This window comes from Anas acuta, chromosome 2, assembly GCF_963932015.1.
Source record: "Anas acuta chromosome 2, bAnaAcu1.1, whole genome shotgun sequence".
NCBI classification, from domain to species: domain Eukaryota; kingdom Metazoa; phylum Chordata; class Aves; order Anseriformes; family Anatidae; genus Anas; species Anas acuta.
Genome location: NC_088980.1, coordinates 21227601 through 21252177, shown reverse-complemented (window position 1 = coordinate 21252177; position 24577 = coordinate 21227601). Strand labels below are relative to the sequence as shown.

The 24577-nt window shown below is 36.2% G+C and overlaps 2 protein-coding genes across 5 annotated transcripts in view; both read left to right on the top strand.

Moving 5' to 3' along the window:
- LOC137852261 (macrophage mannose receptor 1-like) overlaps positions 1–7473 on the top strand; it is a 35370-nt gene extending 27897 nt beyond the window's left edge. Inside the window, exons 25-29 of the mRNA XM_068673824.1 lie at positions 903–1049; positions 2257–2373; positions 3750–3917; positions 5715–5744; positions 6358–7473. Coding sequence (XP_068529925.1) covers positions 903–1049; positions 2257–2373; positions 3750–3917; positions 5715–5744; positions 6358–6599 — 704 coding nt within the window. The 3' untranslated portion in view covers positions 6600–7473. The remainder of the gene's footprint in view (positions 1–902; positions 1050–2256; positions 2374–3749; positions 3918–5714; positions 5745–6357) is intronic.
- Positions 7474–9087: 1614 nt separating this feature from the next.
- The window catches only part of LOC137852259 (macrophage mannose receptor 1-like), a 34269-nt gene continuing 18779 nt past the window's right edge, over positions 9088–24577 (top strand). The window contains exons 1-12 of one of the 4 annotated variants that reach the window (XM_068673817.1): positions 9088–9286; positions 11313–11711; positions 12219–12392; positions 14007–14171; positions 14976–15089; positions 17573–17719; positions 18667–18849; positions 19425–19582; positions 19948–20058; positions 21655–21770; positions 22221–22369; positions 24214–24413. In XM_068673817.1, the coding sequence (XP_068529918.1) occupies positions 9217–9286; positions 11313–11711; positions 12219–12392; positions 14007–14171; positions 14976–15089; positions 17573–17719; positions 18667–18849; positions 19425–19582; positions 19948–20058; positions 21655–21770; positions 22221–22369; positions 24214–24413 (1986 nt within the window). In that variant the 5' untranslated portion in view covers positions 9088–9216. The remainder of the gene's footprint in view (positions 9287–11312; positions 11712–12218; positions 12393–14006; positions 14172–14975; positions 15090–17572; positions 17720–18666; positions 18850–19424; positions 19583–19947; positions 20059–21654; positions 21771–22220; positions 22370–24213; positions 24414–24577) is intronic. The other 3 variants (XM_068673816.1, XM_068673819.1, XM_068673818.1) reach the window with 3 other exon arrangements.

Here is a 24577-nt window from a genome sequence, read left to right as displayed (position 1 = left end):
TAAAGTCTGTTATAGGCTGAAACAAAAGTTCTTAATTCACAGTGTTTCTATGGACTTCACAGAGGAATACTACAAATTAAAACACTACAGGCAAACTCTAGGATGGGAACATTTTGTCCTTCATTTGTCCTAGGTCAACTGCTGTTAGCTGTAGTAACAGAGTTAATGGAAATTCAGAGATTCTTTTGAGCCATTTTAGTGTAGTTCAGCTTTAATTTCTTCTCCAGGACATGTTCTAAGCTTCATCTCCATTCATTTGCAACTTTCATTTTACTTTAAAATGTATGTACTGACTGAAACTGTACTCACTGTTTCACCCCATAATGTCATTTGTGGGATTGTGGGAAAATGTGAACCTTCTACACAAATATTCAATGAGCTTCCAATTATTTCATGTATTGTCAAACTGTTTAGAAACTTTATGTAAGAATTATCTCAAGGAGAATATTAGATTGGAAATTTCCTTAGTTATTTATGATTTGTGTGGTAACTCATTAAAAATCAAATTATTTGAAACTCTTGAGGGTTTTCTAGTTTTCTAGTTTTTTTTATTCTTTTTACTGTATCTCTTATTTGTATGAAGTTGACGGTCATAAGAAATAACTGAAATTAAAAAACCTGAACACCCATATATTCTTTGGGCAGCCCAAGTTTCATTTAACTGGTAACATTGAAGAGTTCAGGCTCATATTGAACTGCTTAGCTGCAACTGAGCAGTTCTGCTCCTTATCACTCTCCCCATAGTCACCGATAATTCTAGCAATTCAGAATACTTAGAATACTTTAAGTAGTTTTAAGAAAGTTTTTTTTTTTTTTTTTTTTTTTTTATAAACTCGATTTCATATCTGAAAAACTGCAGTGCCTATTGAATGAAAGCATCCATAATATCACATTTCTTTTAGGTATACTTCCTTCTGATCCGCCACAGGATATTGGAAAGTGTCCTGAATCTGATCACATAGCTTGGATTCCTTTCCGAAGCCACTGCTATTATTTCAATGCCAGTGAAATGAGCTGGGCTCAGTCTGTGACTCAATGCATTCAGTCAGGTAATTAGTTTTACTCAAATGGAATTTCAATCTTGACATAGAAAAGAAAATCACATTTAAAAAGTCTTGAAAACTACTGCAATATCTATACATATGTGTATATACATATGCACACACATATGTATATATGCATATATAAAAAGAAGTCAGTGTCTCTTTTCCACCATTGATGCTGTTTGGTTTTCACTTACACTGAAATAAAGGTGATCAGATTTTTGTTTTGTTTTCTTTCTTTCTTTTTTATTTATTTATTTATTTATTTATTTTTTCCCCTTACCAGCTGTGCTTAGTTTTAACACTGTAATCTTTGCTTACAAATACATATATTATATTTATTCACAAAATTTCTACTTTTAGTGAGATTTTAAAGTGGGTGAACTTCTTTCTGGCCATATCTCTTCTTTTCTGTATCTCTTCCTATGCAAGGACAAAAGTAAATGTTATAATAGCAATCATTTATTTTTAACTCGGGCTGTGTGATCTGAAAAGGATTGCAAGTACTGCCTGACAGCCCTTGCTTTACCAGCGATGGGCTCCCTGGCAGTCTGCAGAGCCAGGGGAGGGCAAATGCTTTCTTCCCTCCTCTTGGAGGTGTCTGGACCTGGCCAAGACCATGAGCTTTGTCCGTCCTCCACCCACACTGGTGAATTGTCTGGTAGCCAGGTACATCATCCATGTCTTCAGAAGGCTGTGAAAAAGAAAAAGAAACATTATGCTGTCCAAATTAAATGTGTCCTGTTTCACGTCATTAGATCCTCTTAGCGCTCTTCCTCCAGCACTTCTAATTTGCAAACACTTTCAGAAAAATTAATCCTAGTTTGAATTACAAACATGCTTGCTGTGCAGTTTTACCTGCTATATAATAACCTGTCAAGGCCATGAAGAAGAAATAAATAACAATCTATAATAACCATCCATAACAAAAATATTATCCAACCACTTGAAAAATAATGTGCTCTTTTATTATTTTTTTTTTTTTTTTTCCTGGTGTTTCAAAATTGCCATCCTTATTGTGCTTTCATGTTTTTTATTACAGACTCACAGTCTGTGCTTTAAGCAGTCTCTGCTTAAACCCTTGCTTACTCCTACTGTCAGGAAGGAGTTTTTATAGTTAATCTTGTCCTGTGTCAAAGGCTGAAACTTTGGATGACTTCTACAGCAAGGCATATCTCCAACCATCTTCTGTTTGTTTTCTTATGTGTGATAGGTGGCACCTTGGCTTCTGTAGAAGACTTGGCTGAATCAAACTTTCTAGCAGAACAAGCAGACTTATACACAAGCAAGACCAGTGGCTTTTGGATAGGAATATACAGAAATGCAGATGGTAAATATTTGTATTTCTACATATAATCACAAATAGGATTCATGAAATGAACAGAAATACAATGTATTGCTGCTTTTGAGGAACTAATTCAAGGTAAAAGGTAGTTAAAACCAAACAAAAATAGATTTATAGCATATTAATTTAAAAACTCTTGGAAGTGTGTGGGTTTATCCAATAGGTGTGAAAGGCTGTAGAAAAGAAGTCAGCTTGGCTTCAGTTATGGATCTTGGCTATTCTCTGGATCCACCAGAGGGGATGCGCCTTCTTGCCAGCATGGGCACTGCCTCCATTCCAATATTTTTATTGTATATCTGGTTTAGTAGCAAAAGTGTGGATAGGTGTTGGGAATATCTCTCAAGAGGCAAAACACAAAAGACACTATTCTATGGGAATGTAGGATGCAATGTGTAATTGAGACAATGACTGGGCCTCATTCCTAAATTCCACTGATTGGGAAGTGCTGTAATCCGTGACAATTTTGCACGGCTGCTAATTGGCTGCCATGTAACCAAGACTTCACAGAAGATACCTATCCCTGACGCATACCATTGATCATTCCCTCTATCCTTAGCCCTCCCTGGCGATGGGTCTCCCACTCCTGGTCTGCAAGAAGGCAATGCCCTCCCTGATTGCTTTGTGGTCCAGTTGGGAATGCATCTCAGCAGGCCCCACCTTCTCCTGGCCGGGCAGTACCCATTGAAAGGACTGTGGGTGTCTGGTTGGAGCTCCATCACACTTCTCTGAATGGAGAAAATTAGGCTACTGGCTACCAGTAAAAAACATTTAACTGCAAAACAACAACAACAACAACAACAACAACAAAACAAAACAAAAAAAAAAAACACATTAGTTTCAGACCACAATCATTCAGAAAGGATTTTTTTTTTTTTATGATTCTGTTTAACTCATTGATAATTCAATATTTTTATTTTAGAGCTTATGCTAAACATAAATATTTTAATTTTAAATAAGTGTATTTCAAGCTTTGCAATAAAAGTTCCTTAATTTTCAGCAAGTGCTGCTGAAAAAAGATTTTAGAAGGTCAAAAAAAAGAAAAAGTCTAATTCTACTTTGAAAAGTAGAACTCTAGAACTCTAGAACTCTAGAGAACTCTAGAACTATAGAACTCCAGTTCTGTTTGAAAATATAGTCCACTAGACAAGAAAACATGGAGATATGTAAATTAAGTGTTATGATTAGCAAATCCATAAATCATAAAGCTGAAATGCAATTATATTTTTTTTAAGATGAGAATTGAGAGAAATAAAATGCATTAGAAAATAACCACAGAGGGGATTTTTGAAGAGGAAAAATAACACTAGTGAAGATCTTTGATGTGAAACTATTAGTATTGCTACTAACATTTGCACCACCAGGGCTGCTGCTTTGGCAAGACAACAGTGCCTTTGACTTTGTCAACTGGGGTGAAGAAGAGCCCTCAATGGAACAGCCTGATTACTGCGTGCAACTTTCTGCCTCCTCCGGGTACTGGAGTGCCATTCCTTGCTCTTCTGAAAAAGGGTTTATTTGTAAGAAACCAAAGAGTAAGTGACTTGTTTAATAATTGCTCTTGATGGTTATGGGTTTATTTCAGTAGTAATAACATAATATCTTTACTACAAAAGACCCACAATTTATGTCAAATAAAATGCTCTATTTACAGACTTATCCTATCATTTGTTTCAACGTTAAGCCAAAAATATTACAAATACATAGAGCTGTATGTACTGTTCATGTTTTATTACTTTATAACTTCATATTTTCTCACATTCTGTAATGAATATTCAATTACTAACCAAAGATTATCAATATTTTCCGGAAAATGTTTAAGCTCCTCTGTGGTTTTTCTCCCTTCCAACATGCACACGCATTTTCCTGGTAACATTAATTCCTGTTCTGTGGAACAAGAGTTGCATCAATTATTTGCTTTTCTTCCTCTTGCTGCACTGTTACATGCTGTTCCAGCAAGAGATGGATGAAGCAATTTCATTTAAATAATAACAGAACGGAAGCAGAATCCAGAGCACGTATAGTGACCTTTGAAAATAGTTGAAGTGTTTTGGTTAGCATTTATTTTTTTAATGTTGTGTTTCTGTGTAACTGAGCACCATCTGCTTTGGTCAGGAAGTAGAAATATCAGAATATAGTGAGCCAAGCAGCCATGTGGTATTTTTGAGTTCAACTGTTAATTTTGAAAAAGATTTATTTATTATTTTTTTTAAAGTACAATTTCCTGCCCTATTTCGCAACCCCCAAGCTTCAGCACATTTCTGAGGTTCTGTCCTTTCTCCTAGCAGAGCAAAGCTGCAGCTGGTGTGGTAAACAGCTGTACATGCTTTGGTAGTGGCAGAGCATTTTCTGAAATGGAAAATTCCTCTTTTAGGGCAACTTCTAGTTTTCTTTGGGTAGTTAGAGAAAAAGACACTACAGGAAGGTAATGCCTTGTTACCAGTTATATCAGAAAGCACAAACTCAGGATCTACACATAATTTGTTTTGAGGGTTTGATTAGGAGTGGTCCTTAAGTGCCGTGCCAAAGTGCTGATAATATTCCCTTGATAATATTCCCTTAGTATTCCCTTGACACCAGGCTCTCCAGCAGAACATTCTTTCTGAATAAGCACCCTTAACAGCACAGCAAGCCCTGCATCCTCCCAATAGACAATTTAACAGTTGTATTTCATCCTTGCCCATGAACAAGCCAGAGCTTAATGTTGTGCTGTGCTTCTGCTGTGGCTGCACAGCTCCTTTTGCTTGCTGCACTGAAATGCTCAGGCCATAGGCCAGCTTGCACCCAGCTTGCACTGTCCAGTGTGTGGAGAAATATCTTGCAGACAGCGCCCTCTTTGCACAGCTGGGAAAAACTGCATAAGAAATCTTGAGCTGATAAATGTAATTACAGATGCGAATGGATTACAGTGAATTAAAAATCTGCTGGGTCTCAAAGGAACCGTGTGCTGTACAGGAAAATTGTCCTATAGCCTTAGCATTTGATCAAGTTGTTCCCATCTGCTGATGTGCAGACCCAACAATGACAAGATTTATCAGCCAGAGGGGAAGGGAAAGCCAGCCTGATGCAGTCAGGAGCTATCTGTGCTTGGAGATTATTTGGTTACTAATAAAGGGTCAAGAAGGAGGCTTTGAAATGCAAAACATTGTAGTTTCATACGTTGAATATCAGGTTGAAATCAATCACACATTTTCATTATTAATTTAACAAATGTGTTTCTAGAAGATGCGTTAAAGTAACCTTGGTGTGCAGGTTACCAGATCTTTAGCTGAAAATGGTCTGTCAGGATGGGAATGTAATTTTGACAAAACATCTGCCTTTCTCTTTGACAGCTATTCTTAAAGTAACTGCAAATATGAAAGGTAGGCTTTATTTTTCCTTCCCAATAACTTCAAAGTGACATGTAAACAAACACTTGTATTTTTTTAATGTATTGAATGTATGAAATTATGATTTTTTATAATTTCATATGATTATGATTTCATGAAATATAAAATTTATGAAATATACATATATTTGGGTTATATATTTATTTTTATGTTTTTAGTTTACTTAGTTGCCATTGAATTAATTGCCATAATGATTTAGCAGTACCTAGAAGACACACACAGCATCCCAAGAAAACTAAATGCTTCGGTAAACTGATCACCCTCTCTTTGCTCCTTCATATGCTCTAATGTCTGTGAGGGGGCTGACACACAGACACCGCGATAGATTTTTAATACAGCTCTCATCCTAAAAAAGCATGTGAGCGTATTTACACCTTAACAACCACAGCTTCTTTGTCAACTTCCTATACTTGCCTCAAGAGAGCAGTTGAAGAAGGCCAGGGGATGTTGGAAGTTAAATTCCACTTCCTTCATAAACATGGGTTCCTGATTAACACCACAGTAACTAAGGGGAAAATTAGTCCAGTAGTCTACATATTTTTGGCTCTAATAGGCATGCTTCTAATAACTTTGTATTTATTTACAGATGCCAAAAAAGACAAAGAACATGGTCAGAGCACTGTTTGGATACTTACTCTGGTCGTCATCATTTTAGTAGCGATGGGTTTCATGGCTTATTTCTTATTCAAGATCAAAAACCAAAGCGAGACTCAGCGAGCAGTGAGGCAATATAGTACACTGCTAGAGCACAGCAGTAACCTACCTGGAGGGGACGATGATAATGATCCTGCCAGCAACAAAGAAAAAGATGAACACAGCATCATCTAATGTGATTACATAGCTAAACTGTAAAGTTGAGCTTAAAAAATAATTTAGCCAGAACAAAAGAAGTCATAGTAAATGTTACATACACCAGCTTACATTATGAACTAAAGTAGCAATTATTCCTTTTGTATGGATTAAGGACTATTGCTCTATGCTTTTCAAGACATTCTCTCAGGACTAAGACTCAGAGTACTGTGTAAAATCGCTAATTAAACAAGCATGACAAATAGAAGATCCAGTGTGTATCTGGAGTTAAAAGATATGGATCAATAACCTAGTGTTTGTTTTTTTTTAGAGATCTGTGGCACCATCACACACAGAACAAAGTACAGATACACAGTGAGTGTTTGACACCACTCAGCCCCAAAGCCTGCCTTTTGAGAGTGCATGCTGATACTCAAATGAAATGGTGTTTGGAATAACCAGAGATTTACATGAATTGCTTTCCTCCATTATCACACCTTTATTACACACTAAACAAATAAAATTGCCATAATATTGTAACTTGCCATATTGCCTTTCTTGTCATAATATTGTAGCTATAAGTGAAATATTTGTCCTGCATTCATGGAGTTTCAGAGCTTCAATTTAGATTAGTGATATTCTTTGACAATGGATATTTTGCATCAATTAAATATTAAATTATATCAATAAAGGATCTATATCTTCCATAATAATACTTCAGTGCTGTTGAATTAGCATGCTAATGCTCAACTGTGTTATATGGATTGGTGACCAAATGAGTCATGTACGTTATAAGATTATAAGGAAACACAGAAACATGAACAAGGCGTATGAATAAAAATAAATGTAAATAAACTATAAAATAATGTGAATGCCAAATAAAGCTGGAAGAATCCTTTCCTGTTTTATTTCACTTGACATCTCATTTTTCTATGCCTTCTCTTAACCTCCAGCTCTCTGACAATTCAACTCATGATAGGACATTGTATTCATGCTTAACCTCAAATGGTTCAGGCCAGTAAGGCAGTGGGGCAAAGAACAGCATCTTGGTAGTGTATCATGTGTACTGTGCTGTTTGTTTATTCTATGTTGTCTACGCAAGACTGGGAAAAAGAAAAAAAAAAAAGAAAAAGGAAAAAAAAAAAGACCTTAAGGAAGTCCTCTGGTAAAAACAGACCCTTAAAAAGTGCATAGAAACTGTACAGGTGAGGTTGTTGGGAAGGAGAGATTCATATGATGTTGGATTGGTGGTTGATGGATATTGAAGTCAAGAAGAAAATATTTCAGAGGACAGGAAATGAAGGGCATTCTGTGCTCAAACTATTTTTACTGTCAGTCCCCTTGATCTTACATTTTTTTATTTATTTTCCTTCATGTAAGTTAGAAAATGTACCAATGTTTATGTTTTTGTAAATACTGACATTGAACTGAATCCAGCACTCTTTGGTGGCTAGTGATAAAGCCAAGGCAAATGAAGAGTAAACAGATGAAGAAAAACAAAACCATAAATATAACAACTAATAACATGATTTATAATTTTGATATTTTGATAGGTGATATCATTAACACAGTTCTGCAAGACCCTATATTCTGTAAATGAATTTCATCAAGTCTTACATAAAGTGATGCATCACTCTTGCAGAATATACTGGGGGATTTGTTTTCATAATAAAGCTATGAAAACTGAGACAAAATTCTAAAGGTAATTTTTGCTGAATATCTTTTTCCTTCAAAACAAATAATGTTTTTTTTTTGTTTGTTTGTTTGTTTGTTTGTTTGTTTGTTTGCCACATAGCTAGAATTGATTTCTGCTTAAGAAAGGGTTACAGCTTTTTTTTTCTTTTTTTGAGAATATTTCTTTTTGCTTGTCTCACACATGGTGCAAAGAATGAATTTTAAGCGTTAAAATTCATTCATATTTTATGTGTTAAGTAATTCTGAAAGGTAGCTTTCAATCTGTTTTGTTGTCAAAATCATCAATTAACAGAAAGATTTGTAAAGATTTGTCTAATTTGCATTGGTTCGCCTGAGTCAAATTCACATGAAATTATGACACAATAGTGTCACCCATTGATAACCCGAAGACAAAATGAATGTATGTACATAGTATTCTCTTTGTCAACTTTCCAACCAAAATTAAATCATCTTGTTCCAGTTAACTTTTCACACTGTGATAGTTAACACTGCTTGGCAAGCCAAATTAAATACATCCTTTATTGCATTGACCTGCTATATATACCTGCATATACCTGTATACCTGGTCAAGAACTTTTTTTTTTTTTTTTTCTCAGTTTCACAGGCATGAGATTTAAAGTAAATATCCCAGAGAAGAAAAATCAATAATTAAATAATAATAACAACAACAACAATAACAATAAAAAATAGCAGAATTATGTCAAACTGTTCAAACTTAGTCACTTGCATCTGAATGGAAGGAAACTTAATTTTCAGATGCAAAGTTAGAATTTTGTAATCGTTTTAGAATTCAAAATACCACACGTGACAGGATATTTCCTTATTTACAGCCCAGAGTTTTCTCTTTCAATTAAAACTCTCCAAGGAAGTGTTTTAGAAGGACCCAGCACCAACAACTCTTTTTGGATCATTACTTCAACAATGAATTTCTGTTCATCTTTTTGTGAATAAGAAGAAAGGAATGAAACCCTTGACTTTTTCTACAGTCTTAGTTTTCCTCTCTTTCATTCATACTGCTTTTCAGACACTCGGTGAGTTTCATTCTTTATCCTCTGCAAAAATACATGTGAAAGTAGAAGCTTTTGTTCTCTTGCTCATTTCTTAAGCTCTTTAAGATTTTCATGCAGCTTGATTATCCTTTATTTCGTATTCATCCTAACTGGAGTTACAATCAATACAGATAGAGATACTGGTTCACTTTTAAAGAGAAAGGAAAAGTCTGGGTAGGACAAAGCTAAGAGTCAGAAGTCAAGACAGTCATGCATTCAGCTAATGATTTCTTTTGGATGCATCTTAATTACTGGGTATGTCTACTATGTGAAGTAAATGGAAAGAGTTGTGAAAAATAAGAAAGCGTAAAGAATGAAAGAGTGCTTTATGTGTATATCCTGTCCTTAGGATGACAATGTGTAAGAAGCCATGGAGTCTGTGCTATAATATTGGGGCAACTGAAAAAAATATTGTAAAGGTCCGAGTCAAGAATGGCCCAGGAATAGTCACTGCAACCTTTACTGTAAGGCAAAGAGATGCAGTGAATGCTCTGTAGCTGACTGTGAACAGACTTCAGCTGGCTTTCCCTTTTGACGTTAAAATAGTGATAAGGTTCAAGGATATTTTCCCTATCCATCCTTCAATTCATTAAATTTGTGGAGGATCAGGATATGAATTACAGCTTCTGAAAGCAGATACTGTGTCATGTGAGCTGTGCCAGCACCAGCCAGTGAAAAAAGGATGTCTACCCTGCACTTTGCCAGATCACATGGGCCAACCCCATGTGATGGCCCAATCACAAGCATCACAATTATTAGTGAGAATTCCTATTATTAGACCCAATATGATTCAATTATGAGGGCAATGGCTGAAATTTTGTATATTACACTTTGCACTTAAGTAGTAAGCTGTAATAATTAAAAGATTTAATATAAGATAAAACTTATAAAAAACTAAACTTACAAAACTTATAAAATAAACATAAAAAAATAAACTGAAAACTGTAAAAAACTAAAACTAAACTAAAGGAAAGAAGAAACTGTGTTGTAATTCTGAATCCAGATTTGAAGAAGTGAAACTTTCATAAATTACAAAGCTGTTAAAAATACACAGGACCTTCTGTGGAGAGAGAATATTGAACACAGATATAACAAGAATTGTCATAAATACATTAATCAAAATTTCTCCCGCACTTTCTATTCTGCTCACAGTTCGACACTGACAGTGCCCCTAACATCCTGTCCCTAGCTTAGGAATTTACTTTAGTGTTTGGAAGGGTATTGCATATTCTGTTGTGCTGTTACTCTTGGACAAATAGAAAGATGTTACAGGAATGCACAGACACATGCCTGGTATCTCTATATACTGCCCAGTATTGGTTCTTGTAACAATTGTTGAGTGATTTGGTTGTGTTTATATGTATTGATTTCTGATGATAAATGAATTACTAAGAGGATACTGGAAGAGGGCAAGGTAATAAGTCATCATTTTTCACCCTTAAAAAACAAACAAACCCCAAACAAACAAACAAAAATCAAATAAACAAAGGTCACGTGAAAAACAAACAAACAAACAAAACAGAACACACCAATTACAGAAGGCAAAGGTCAAATAAACTTAATTTATTAGCTTTATTAACCACAAATATAGTCTGGTGGAAATGTATGTGCAGGAAGTGATGGCAGACTTCTGAATATTCAGTGAGGCCTCTTTTAGAAATCTTGAAAGAAATGTATATTTCATCACGGATGTGGAAAAACAAAATCCAGTATACTCATGAAAATTCTATTGTACTGATGATATTTTTGAAGCTACGTCATAATATAATTTATGTATTGTTATTGCTCTGCACTATATTTATATGAGATGCATTTATTTTTCCTTACCAGAAAGAAAGAAAAGGCTTGAAAATGCTGTCTGATGTGACAAAAGTGACTCAAATTTTGTCTTCTGACATGAGTCAGGAGATTAGCATAGAATTGTCAACAAAATACGTATCTCTCCTTACAAGGTCCCTCATAATATGTTCACCATAAATACATTAATTCTGATTATTTTGTTTTACAGATGATAAAATATTTTTAATATACAATGAGGATAGCAAACAGTGCTTAACTGCTCAGAGATCTCATGAAGTCACAACAGCTGCTTGCAACAAAAATAGTGAATTACAAAAATTCAGATGGGTGTCTGACCAGCAGGTGATGAGCATGGCATTTGCACAATGTCTGGGAGTGCCTTACAAGCAAGACCAGGCTAAAATTTCTTTGTATCCCTGCAACAAGAAAAGTGAATTCCAAAAATGGGAGTGCAGAAATGCAAGCTTGGCAATCCAAGGGGAAGATTTGTTTCTCAGTGCTGGCAAAAAGAGAAAAGACAATATTGTACTGAACAAGGTGTCAGGTACAACAAATAAATGGAAGATCCATGGAACCAGGGATGACTTGTGTTCTCAAGGCCATGAAGGTAATGTTTGAAGATTAATCCTGACAGTGTCATGTTCTCATTTGTTTGCCATCACAGACTTCTTTTATTTCTGCTCCCCTTAGTCTTAGCAGCTGTTCCCCCTGAAGCAATGTTGGATGATCAGTTCATACACTCAAGCTGCCATTCCTCCATCCAGAGACGCAGAGGTGCTTGGCTACAGAGTGAAAAAAAAAATAAAATAAAATCATTTTTTTCTTCTATTTCTTTACTTTAAAAGCAAAGGTAGTTCTAAGTTATTTTAGTGATTAGCTTTATTCTAAGCACTTTATTTAATTAAACAAGCTTAATTAAATAAACTAAAGCAGTTTACTAGTACTAGTGAAATTGTATTATCGTTCTTGGATGAAAGACAAAAATCCTTAAGGTTTTTGCCAATAGTAAACATAAGGAAATAATTCTATACATGCTACCATTCTGTTACACAAGATATTTTCAGAAAATAGAAATTCCTATACATATATTATCATTTCTCTTTTGTCCCCTCAGATCTGTTTACACTGCTAGGAAATGCCAATGGAGCTCCATGTGCCTTCCCTTTCAAGCTCCATGGTAAATGGTACACTGGGTGCACGGCTGCTGGCCGGTCAGATGGCTTGCTCTGGTGTGCAACAACACCTGACTTCGAAGTGGATCACTTGTATGGATTCTGTCCAACAGTCAGTAAGTCTCAAATGCTGAAATAGGTGTTATCACACAGCATTGTTAAGTAAATACATCAATACCGAAATGTTGTTACAAACATGGAAAGGAAAATTCTTGTGGTGGCTTTATTTTACTAAAAGATGTGTTGCCATGACATAATCTTCCTTACAGAAGAAACAAAATACATCTCCTGTGAGTCTACAGTCAAACTGAAGTTGTCTGGGTATGTCCATCAGTAGTTAATACCTGAGAAAATACCAATATGTTTTAAATATGACCACATTTAGCCAAATCTCAAAATAGAGATGCTACTCACAGTCTATAATTTTTCCTACCTCGTTGCTATTTGTGGTAATGGTAGTACAACTGTCTTCATCCATGCAAATCTCTATTCTGCATGACAACATTGGTCTACAGTCCATGGGAAGGTAGTTTGTTTTCTGAAAACAAAAAGGAAGAAGATTGGTTCACAGGTCTTACTGGAAGAGCTGCATCATCAGCCTTTCCCCTGTAAAGTTTCCCACGTGACGGCTTCTCCCTTGCTTTGCTTCATGCTACACTGAAAGCCAACAGATAAATGTATGTGCATCTGAGAACAGACTCTGAAGGACAGCAAAATATAGCGTTACTGAAAATAATGAAAATACTGCCTAATATTTCAGTGTTATACCACAGACTCATTTTTCAATCAAATTTGTCATTTTGATAGATAGGAGAAACAAGATTCAGCTCATAATCAGCCAACAACCACCACCATCTTTTTCACTGACATTACTGAAGATGACTACCTGGTGCAATATTACACACAATAGCTTAAAAGAGGCAAAACACCCTCCCTGTACAAACTGGGAAACAAGAAGTATTTGGCATTATATAACTGTTGGACATTGTCATCAATACCTGGGTCTACAATTCAAAATGAATGTTAAATATTGAAATGGATTAGCAAGAAAGAAACACAATAGAAAAATAGGAAAGTGTTTTTTTTTTTTTTTCTTTTTTTTTTTTTTTTCCTGAAGAATGGTTCAAGAAATCCAACTTATTTTCCTTAACAAAAGAAAAATGTAAGGGAAGTTGTAATCACAGTGTATTAGCAAATACCCAGAGATCAGTTTTGCTAAGAAAAAGCTCCCAGAAGACAATTTCTAAGTTCTAGTGACCCACAAAGAGTAGAAATAGGATGTACAAAAAAAAATTAAAAAAAGATAAATGATGACATAACTTAAAGAGTAAAGTTTCCATCACTGAAAATCTTTGCATTTCAGCTGTATTTCAGAGAAGAATTAATTCAGATATAGCTTATGAGCTTCTGAAAATCTGAAAAGATTTTCAGAGTAGATAATGGCTAAGGTGTAGTTTTGCTTTATTGATTTATTTATTTTTTTTAACCTGAAGAGTATCAGATTTGGCAGAAAATTTGTAAATGAAGGATAAAAGATCATCTCTGTTAATGTCAATAGCAAACCCTCTTTTACTTAATAAAGAGCACACTAACTGAAAAGTATGGGTTTTAGGGGTTTAGGTTTGTTTAGAATGATCTAATTTCACAAGTAAATTTATAGTTAAATTTTCTCATAACATTTTTTATATTTCTAACAAACTGCACTATTAAATATCTTTTCTTTTACACAGGCAGTGACAATGACAAATTTTGGAGTGTAGATCCTTTGACAGGAACCTACTACCAGATAAACTTCCAGTCAGCTCTCACATGGCACCAAGCAAGGAAGAGCTGCCAACAACAGAATGCAGAGCTGCTAAGTGTCACAGAGATACATGAGCAAATGTATCTAAGAGGTGAGCAAACAAGCAATAAAAAGAGTGTCAAGGAGTTTTTGTCTGATTAAAAATCTTTTGGTGCTTTAATAACATCACAATGAATAATTAAATTATTATTAGCATTTCCGCTGCTAGGAAAGTATTGACATTACTGTAAATAACACTTTTAAAAAGTGGAACTTATAAAAGCTGTGGAGTTGTCATTTAAGATTAGTTTTATTATTATTATTCTTTGCAAATAATTTAAAATTTTCCAGTTAATTAAGCAAGATTTGGATCAAATTCAGAACATATGAACATACCAGTCCAAGAAAAGAACCTTATAACAAAATCATTATAGTAGATAGTCAATATATGACTTTTGTACTAAGAAATCGGTATTCTTTTTGTAGACCTAATAATACAGATTTTTTAAAATAAAATAAAAATTTTGTACAAAACACCAGTGAAAATCTGCATAAAGACTTTGTGGCTTTATGCATGGACTCTGTAGAATGAAGACCCTGAATTAATTTCACCAAACTTTACTAAACTTGTAAATGTTAACAGTTGCAATTCAGTAAGCCCCTTTTTAGGGCTTATTGCTTACATACAACCACAGAATAATATTAAATTCAGATAAAGTAATATGTCAACTAATCTTTTCCCATGCTCTACCTTTCACCTGCAGAATAAAGTCTCTGAATTTATTACTAGTAAACACAAATTCTGTGCTGAACTTGGAAATCACTAACAGACATTTATTATCCTCCTCTGAAACTTGAGGTCATGGAGCATTTCATAACAAATGTGATGAGAATTCCCACTCTTTTGGTTACCTAGATCTGATTGACAGCAAGAGATCCCCCCTCTGGATTGGGCTTAACAGTCTGAATCTCAACAGCGGCTGGCAGTGGAGCGGTGGCTTTCCTTTCAGATACTTAAACTGGGCAACAGGTTGTAATCTTATTTTGTTAACAGATTTTTGAATGAATCATTCCTGACAGAATGTTGAATGCATATTAACTACAGAACTGTAGTATTCCCCATGAATACAATGAATTAAGTTTGAAAGGTTTATGAGACATGAGATTAAAAAACTGAGAATGATGATTTTTTTTTTCACTGTGTATCAAAAGGAGTTTCTAACAGAAGGGTTAAATAAACTTATGCTCTACCAGATGTAGCTAAAGTGAAAAGCGCTGAGTTGTAGCATACCATACTTAGAATCATAGAATCATAGAATATTCTGAGTTGGAAGGGACCCTTAAGGATCATCAAGTCCAACTCTTGACACCGCACAGGTCTACCCAAGTTCAGACCATGTGACTAAGTGCACAGTCCAATCTCTTCTTAAATTCAGTCAGGCTCGGTGCAGTGACCACTTCCCTGGGGAGCCTGTTCCAGTGTGCAACCACTCTTCAACTTACCTTCAAGCGAGCTAAAACCCATGTCTCCAGCTCACATAAGGGTTATCAGACCTTGCTGCTTGCAAGGACTCAGCTGTCCGAACATCAGCCTTTCCCTTCGCCTCCTACACTTTTCTTCCTTTCTAGTCTCCTCTTTAAAATTCGAGAAAGGCTGTAAATGGAGTTCACAGCACTGGCAGTTTGTCTTTGAAGATCTCCTGCTGGTTGTCATGGTAGCAGTGTGCAGCAAATGCCGAATGTTCGTTTACTGCGTAAGTCCATCTTTTGGCTCTCCTTATGTCTCAAAGGCTCCCCTGCACCACCTGTTTTTGTCTGACACAAAGAATGGGGGGAAAGCCCAGTGCCACTGAGCCTGACAGAGGGTTTTCTACCTTCTGTACCACTAGTCAAATCCCTTCAGGCTTGCAGAGAAGAGGAGAAGCTGGTCCTCAGGTTAAGCAGCCGACGCCCTGGAGTTCCTGTATCCAGACAAAATGACTACTATATATTTCCAGTTTAATGCATAACTATTGTAAATTGTATCTTTTGTGAGGGGAGAGACTCACTGAACTATGAACCTCTGTGAGAAGAGGAACGCTGCTCATTCCCCTAACACAGTGGTCCTAGAGAACCTCCTGGAGGGCAGGATGCAGAGGCAGGCGGGGCAGAGACATGCACCCAGCAGAAGGGCATGTGAGAAGACCTTGCTTGCAGCAAGGAACAAATCTGCAGTTCTCACTGAGGGGGCATGCAGAAAGAACCTTTCTGAAGGGCCTGAGTGGACATTTTTCATTCCAGCACAATGCTGAAAGATGCTGGACTGGAAGCTAACATACAAAGGAAAGACTACCCTGCAAGGGCAATGTGGAAACAGGGAGATTTGCTTTCCCATTTTGTGATTTGGCATGTCTCATCCACCTGATTTGTTATTATATTTTGGGAATTCCATATTATGATTTTTGTGCTCCACTGAACACAGTTGTAGGAACTTGAAACCATTTAACATGCTCCCCCAAAGAAGAATCACACCCTGCTGGACTTTGATCAATTCACATCACTCTCTGTTCAACTGCTAGACAACAGATCTCACAGATCAGTTAATTTTTCTTTTTACATTTTCTCTTTTTTTTTTTTTTTTTTTAATAATATTCACTCAATGAACTTGGTTTTGTTCTATAATACAGACCTAGAATTCTAATTTTCATTTTTTGAAACTTCTTTTTATCACTAGCAGATCATGGCTCTTACTCTGAAGAACATTTTTCTCTCTTCGCATCTGAAAAATTCCTTACCTGAATATCAATTAAGAAAAGATGCTGCCTTACTGTCTTCCTGCTCCAAAATATTAGCTCAAACTGTGTCCTTTGACTCCATGAAAGTAACTTAGGGCTTTAAGCTCATTACTAATTAGTTCTATTAGTATAACAGGGTACTGACTGCAAAATGTACACAAAACAAGATGTTTCATGAGTTATGAAACCGTGAGCTCTGATTTCCTACAGTTTGAGTGCAGCATCACTACAGGTACCCCTTCAGTGTCTGGAAGGGGTCTTCCGTCCAGTATCTACTGATTGGGCAAGAGCATTAGCTGTGCTGCAGCTGGTTGTGAGCTATACATTTGATGACTTTTAATGGATCTATGGCTGACACCCACGTACGGGCTGAATAAATGGTCAATGGGAAAAGGAGAAAACTTGCTGCACCATTTCCATCAGTGTGGGCTCTAAGTTTAGTCTCTCTTTTGTGCAAACTGACAACTTTCACAAAACTTATAGGACCATCATATTTTTGAGACGGTAATTCTGCAATCAGATATGGCAGAAAATGTGAATTATGCAACAAGCATCGAAAAAAAATGTTTTGATGGGTACTTTTAAATTACATTTCCTTATCTGCAGTAGAAAAATAAATGTAGCAATGAAGTCATGAGTCTATAATTGACACATGAAAAGGCTGGAAGTAAATTGTTCTTTCAGCTGCTGACATAAAACCTGTGCTACATAAAAATAATTTGTTTTTCACTTTATGAAGGAAGTCCTTCTCCTGAGCCTGAGAAACTCTGTGCAGTACTAAATCCCAGAAGAGATGCTAAATGGGAAAACCAGCCATGTGAGAAGAAAGTTGGCTATATCTGTAAAAAGGAAAACTTCACATTGGATCCTTTCAGTCTTCCATCAGGTATGTCAAGCAAATAGAAAACCTTTGATAAAAGCAAAATTTGTGTCACTTAGATGAAATTCCACGGCTACTTAAAAAAGAAAAAAAAAAAAAAAAGTCATTTTCACTTGATGTGAAACTGCTTTGTCTACTGCTTTGATGAGTAGAACAGAACAAAGCATGTTTTATTTCTTAAACCAAGTACATTTAAATATTGGAAATGTTCCTGAAACTTAGGAACCACATAAGCAATTTTTAATTCATGCTATTATACATGATTCCAGAGGCAACGATCTAACCCATGTGTTATCACAGATGTACCAAGACTGTACATCCTAGTGTGAAAGAAAATAAAGTTAGGTATGCTTCACCATCCCTGAGGCGTGTTCTAACAAAAAAATCTAGGCTTCTCACTGAAATCTGGGAGATGGCACCAACAGGCTAGAGCCCTTCTCTATGAGATTGTATGTGACTTGCAAAGACGGCAAAATAGATCAACTTCCTTCAGACCAGTTTTCCACTGCACTGTTTTATTTTCTTGTTCTCTGGTGATTAATTTAGTGACAATTATCAGGGAAAGCCATGGAATTACTTGTGCTGCAGTAATAATGCCTGTATAAAACTTGCAAAATAAAATTGGATGGGATATATTGTATGAAAACACCGCATGTGCAATTTCAAAATATTTCCCCATCCAAAAGTGAATATTTCACACTAGTGAAGACCAGTTACCATGGGCTCCGTTTTTTTATGATTTTTTTTTTTTTTTTTAAATACAGCATGTTTTCTGTAAAAGTACAATGTGCAACAGCAAACAGACTAAAATGTTTTACACATCTGAGGAATGAATAGAAGTACTGCTTATTTGTAATCACTCAGTTTTCACTTGAATTAGCTTATTATTTGATTTCAAATGTCATTGTATTGTTTGCATCATTTAAAAACTTGAAATATGTATTTATTTTGAGGGGATGCGCTGCCAGTTAAATGCCCAGAAGGATGGTTGCCCTATGCAGGTCATTGTTATATGGTTCATAGAGAGCCCAGGGTATGGAAAGAAGCCTTAACTTCCTGCAATGAGAGCAATGGCAATCTGGTCAGTATTCACAATCCTGAAGAGCATGGCTTCATACTATCTCAGCTTGGTTACAGTGAGTATTTATATAGGGAGGTGTTTATGACAAATGGGAAATTTATTTATTTTATTTAGAAATATTATTCTAAATTTTACAGCATTTAAAAAAGTTTCTTATTTGTTTCATATGATTATTTACAGGGAAACATACAGATATATAGCTAAAAATAAATAAAAAGAAAAAAATATCACAAAAATCCCCATAAACACGAGCGGAATCTTTAGCACTCTCTCTTTTATTTTTCATTGTTTTCAGTTTGATTTTCATTTGTTTTTGACTGCATAAAATCACTTTAAGGAAAAAACAGCTCTATTTGGGCTACAGTGTTTAGGCTGATTTTCTGCCTCAGATACTTTGTAGCTATAGCTACAGGGAGCAACTTTTACTGATAAAGCTAAGGAATTTCATTTCCTGCTGTTATCTCACTTTTTAACTTCTTGAAAGAAGAATGTGAATGAGATCTTAAAATACACTTCCCTGTCATCTAATCCAAATAAATTTGTATTGAAACATGACAATATCAGCTTATCTCCTAGAAATCTTGCTCCTGTCACAACAGGTGTCTCTCACAGGTGAATTTTTGTTTTTAGAAGCTACAGATGAGCTGTGGATTGGCCTGAATGACCTCAGCATGCAGATGTATTTTGAGTGGAGTGATGGGATTCCTGTAACATACACCAAATGGTTGCCTGGAGAACCAACCCATGCAATCAACGGACAAGAAGATTGTGTTGTTATGGCAGGAGAGGTAAAATTATCCCACCTTTCTGCAGCACTATACTGTTTCATTTTTGTTTCTAGTATGAGTGCACGGAACTAGAGAATGATGTCTTTATTCACTCAAAGGATGGTTGTTCTAAATTAAATTAGAGATAACTAGATAAATGCTCATATCTGACTGTGGGTGTACATTATATGCCAAGCAAACCTTAACAGACTGCCTATGACATTTAACACAACCTCACATTTAAGCACGAGTACTTGGAATTCATTCAAAGAACACAGAACTTTATTTTCCCACTGAAGAAATATTGTAAAAAAATAACCAATAAAATTTCTAAAGGAAACACATCCTGTCCGGCTAATTTTCACCTCTTCCTAAATTGCACCTAGGATGGATACTGGGCAGACATTCCTTGTGATAGGAATTTAGGTTATATCTGCAAAAGAAAGCCACTACAGGGAGTTTCTGGGACCCTAAAGACTGATCGTGCCTGTCTGAAGGTAACAATAAAATATCTTCAATAATCTGGTTAACAAAAACTCATTGTCTTCACAAGGTCCACTTGACATCGAGATTATCTTTTTCCTCTAGTAAGTGTGTTTGTAAATCAAGAGTGATAATTTTCAATATATTCTCTTACTTACAGTAAAGCTATTCTTAATTTTGTTATTGCTAATATGAGTCATCCGCATTATTTTCAGAATGGTCTGCGAAAAAGACTAAAGCCATTACTGTGGTTTTGTGCATATGTTATATTCTTCTACTAACCATCTGTGGTTATCTAAGATGTAGCAGAAACTGGGAACAATTTTTGAACAGTGACGTGATGTAAGATGACAAATCTAATTGCTAATGAAGTCAAATCAAAACAATCTTTTTTTTTTTTTTTTTTTTTTTTTTTATAAATGAATTTATTTTTAGAACAAGTTATTGTATCCTACTGTTTTTATTCTTCTCTTTATTTCTTCCATTTACTTTCCTGTTTACTAGTGTTCAATAATTAGTAACATTTCCCACAGCCCTATACAGGGAACACAGCAGAGGCTCATTGCACTAACTGGAACTAGGCAGATATAAAATATTGAGCACAGATATACATATATATATACATTAACCGTTAACCTTTCTTGGGCACAGCAAGTATACCTTGAGCTGGTAAAGAAGGGGAAACTGGAATTCAGCTGTATGTATGTAATTTTGAATATTTTCTTTCTCAATATAGAATCACAGAATGGTTTAGATTGGAAGGGGCCTTAAAGATAACCCAGTTCCACCCCCCCTACCATGGGCAGGGACACCTCCCACCAGATCAGGTTGCCCAAAGCCCCATCCAGCCTGGCCTTGAACACCTCCAGGGATAGGGCATACACAGCTTCTCTGAACAACTTATGCCAGTGCCTCACCACCCTCATAGTCAAGAATTTGTTACTTCTATCTAATCTAAACTTCACCTGTTTTAGTTTAAAACCATACTCCTTGTCCTATCACTACAGTCCCTGACAAACATTTCCTCACCAGCTTTCCTGTAGGCCCCCTTTCTGTATTGGAAGGCCCCTATAAGGTTTCCCCAGAGACTTCTCCAGACTGAACAACCACAACTCCCTCAGCCTGTCTTCATAGGAGAGGTGCTCCAGACCTTTCATCATTGGTAGTTTTTATGCTATCTTCAGTTGGACTTTTAAAGTGAACTGATGGGTTACATCAATTAATTAGTCTAGTTACAGTTCTTTTAGCCTAGAAACGTTAAGTACATTTGACTCAGTGTCTCACTATAACACAGACCATTCTCTGTGGTTCTGAGCAAAGAAATGTTTTATTCATCTACATCTGAATACACTCCCCATTCTACATGCCTCTGACTTTTCTTAGTTAAAATGTACGATTTATTAGTTGTTGAAAGAGAGGGAATCATGTAAATTAAATCTCTCTCTGTAGGCTCACAAAACTTAATTATTATGTCTACTGGATTTTAAATGAATATGTTATCACATTAGCTTATATTAAAAATATGTGGATTTAAAACTGTACATTGAAATTCAAGTACTAAAACATATGCTCTTTATCTATAAGTGTATTACATGTGCTCTTCTTGACAGGGCTGGGAAAGGCATGGCTTTTACTGCTATCTAGTTGGACATACACCTTTAACATTTTCAGAAGCAAAGAAAACCTGTGAAAGGAGTGGTGGTTATTTAACAAGTATAGCAGACAGGTATGAGAAGAATCTAAACATTGTACTTCTGGTGGAAAACTTATGGCATTTTATAAAATAGTTGAGAATGTCAGGGAAAAAAAAAAAAAAAAAAAAAAAGTGGAACCATAAAAGAATGACCTTTTTCTGGAGAAAAATATTGAATACAGTACATCTTGACTAACCAAATGTTCATTACTCCTTCATGTTTTCCAGTACTCAAAGAAAAGATCACAGTTGCTTCTTCTCTGTGTGGAGCAGTTTTTCAGTATATCACAGCCTTGACTACTGTTGAAGCTAGTTCCTCTGGTATCCACTTAAGTGAGGCATTTCCACAAAAAAGGAAACCTAAAGGGGTTTGAGGGGGAATGACTCCATTCATTCTAGTCTTGTGTAGTTTAGGATGCTGAGAAACAGCAAACTAAAGGATAACTAAGTTTCATCCTCATCTAACTTCTCACCTCATTTCAGATATGAGCAAGCCTACCTGACCAGTTTTGTTGGTCTGAGCGCTGAGAAGTACTTCTGGATTGGTCTCACTGACACAGGAGAGCAAGGGATCTTCAAATGGGTGACTGGTGAAGGCGTTTTCTACACAAACTGGAACTCAGCAATGCCTGGTACTCTTTTTCATGTGCAGTCTTTGTAGTTTGTGTTTAAACGCAGGATCTTAAAGTCCTGTGCTGGAGAAAAAGGACACAGAAGTTACAAGCTTTCAAATGTCATTTAGGAAATGGTGTAATGGTTAGGCAGATCTTTGTACCTTTGCATCCTCATCGATTTGTCCACAGCTGCTCCTCTCTGTCCCCAAGATATCATGCTTAGGGTGTGTCACATATATATGCTTTTGGAAATTAAGGCATGAAATCTTGCAGTTTTGATGGGTTCCCTGCCCTGTATGACAGCATCCAACTGTAAATCTTTCCCTTGGAACCCAGCCTTGGTGACATATGGTCAACACAATGGCCTTCTTCAGGCATTGCTTTATTTCACCGTGTGAAAAATGTAAAGGAAAAGAGACTTACACAAAGTATATGTACACCTTTGCCCTTCTCACTGCCTCTTCACTTCTCAATAGCAGCAAAGACAGAGTAGGCACTGAGGACTGAGATCTTTGTCTGGTCTTGCCAGTAGCTGTTCCCCAAAGACCAATCTTTTTCCTGTGATGCTGCACTTAGTAGCATCCCTGAAGTCAACCTGCAAGATTGCTGAAACTGCAACTGCAAGTAGTCAGTAGTCATTCCTTAAGGTTTTGGTCAAAGGAGACTATCTCAGGGCTTCCCTTCTGTAATCCCAGACAACCCTCTGAGTTACTGCAGCAAATGAAAACATTTCAGTACCTGAATCAACATAAAGAGGCATAAATTACAGTAGGATAATCACAAATATGTCTCAGCTAGTGTCATTTCCAGCTCTGGGTTTGCTTCTGGACTCTCCGGGGCTGTTTCTTGGTGACATCAGTTTAGTCTGCTATGACAGCACCTGGAGGCAGTCAGGGCTTGAAGGTGCTCTGCCAGCACCTCTAAGTAAGCACTCCAAGCACCAGAGGGTTAGTTGCATAGGTTTCTTGTTTGGTTGTTTTCCTTCTTTCTTATATATATATATATATTCCTTTTTCATTGCAATTAGCTTTATTTAATCTACATTATAAGGACCAATTTTTAATATAGAAAATTAAGAATGTGACAGGACAGCTTGGCAGCCAGATGTACCCATGCTCCCCACATGCTGGCAGGCAGATTGTTTTTCTCTGGCTCTGAACCCAGCAATATAAGGACTTTCTCACTTGCAACTAATTCCCTGCCCACTGGGTCCCTGAAAAACTCTCCTTGTTTTCATAATAGCTGACACATGGCTAATACCCGATCCCCTGTTGATGTCAGCCTTGGACACCTGCTGATTCTTTCAGGTCTACCTGCTCTTTTCTTCACTACAAAACTTCCACCCAAGTAGAAGAGGAATGAGTTCTCTGTACGTGCACATTTGGGGAATACAGAGGCAAGGAATCTAGCAGTTTGGTTAGGCTAGGAGTTTAACACTGAGGTGTATGCAGTAATCTTAGAAATTAAGATTGATAGCAATACACTAATAGCAGCTCCACAATTGCTTTGTGGAGAGTCACAGACTATTGTTCCACTGATTCTGAGAGCAGAGAATGAAACTCATCAGGTGACGGAGATAACATTTCAGAAAGATGCGTGCTCCTTGGTGGAACAGGCTGCCAAATCCTTGCAGTGAGTGGCATAGGAAAAAGTTAGGCAAGTGTGTGTTCATGCATTTGGGCTACAAAGCTTTTCAGGGGACAGTGAAGATAGTGAAGTACTCTACTTGCTGGTTTCTTCTTTACAAAGCAGACACTACATATAATATTTCAAAGACTTTTGTAAATGAATTGTATGAACTGTAAAAATAGCAGGGGAAGCACTTTAAAACACATTTTAATTTTCTTTCATTTCTCACAAAGGGAATGAAGCAGGTTGTGTTGCCCTAAGGACTGGAAATGCAGCTGGACTGTGGGATGTTCAGAACTGTGAAATAAAAGCAAAATTTCTCTGCAAAAAACTAGCTGAAAAAATGACTCTTCCTCTTGCTCCTGAAAGAATTTCTTATTCCAAATGTCCCTTGGGTTGGGATACAAGCAATAGCACTAATTCATGCTTCAGAGTAAGTACTACTTTTTCCAATAATCCTGCTCATGAGATAGAAGAGTTCCAAATTCATAGGAAGTCTGAACTTCAGAGAATGGCACATTATTGTACCATATTGTAGTAAGCTTTTACACAGACTACTCATGGAAATCTCTGCAATGATCACTATCACTGCATCAG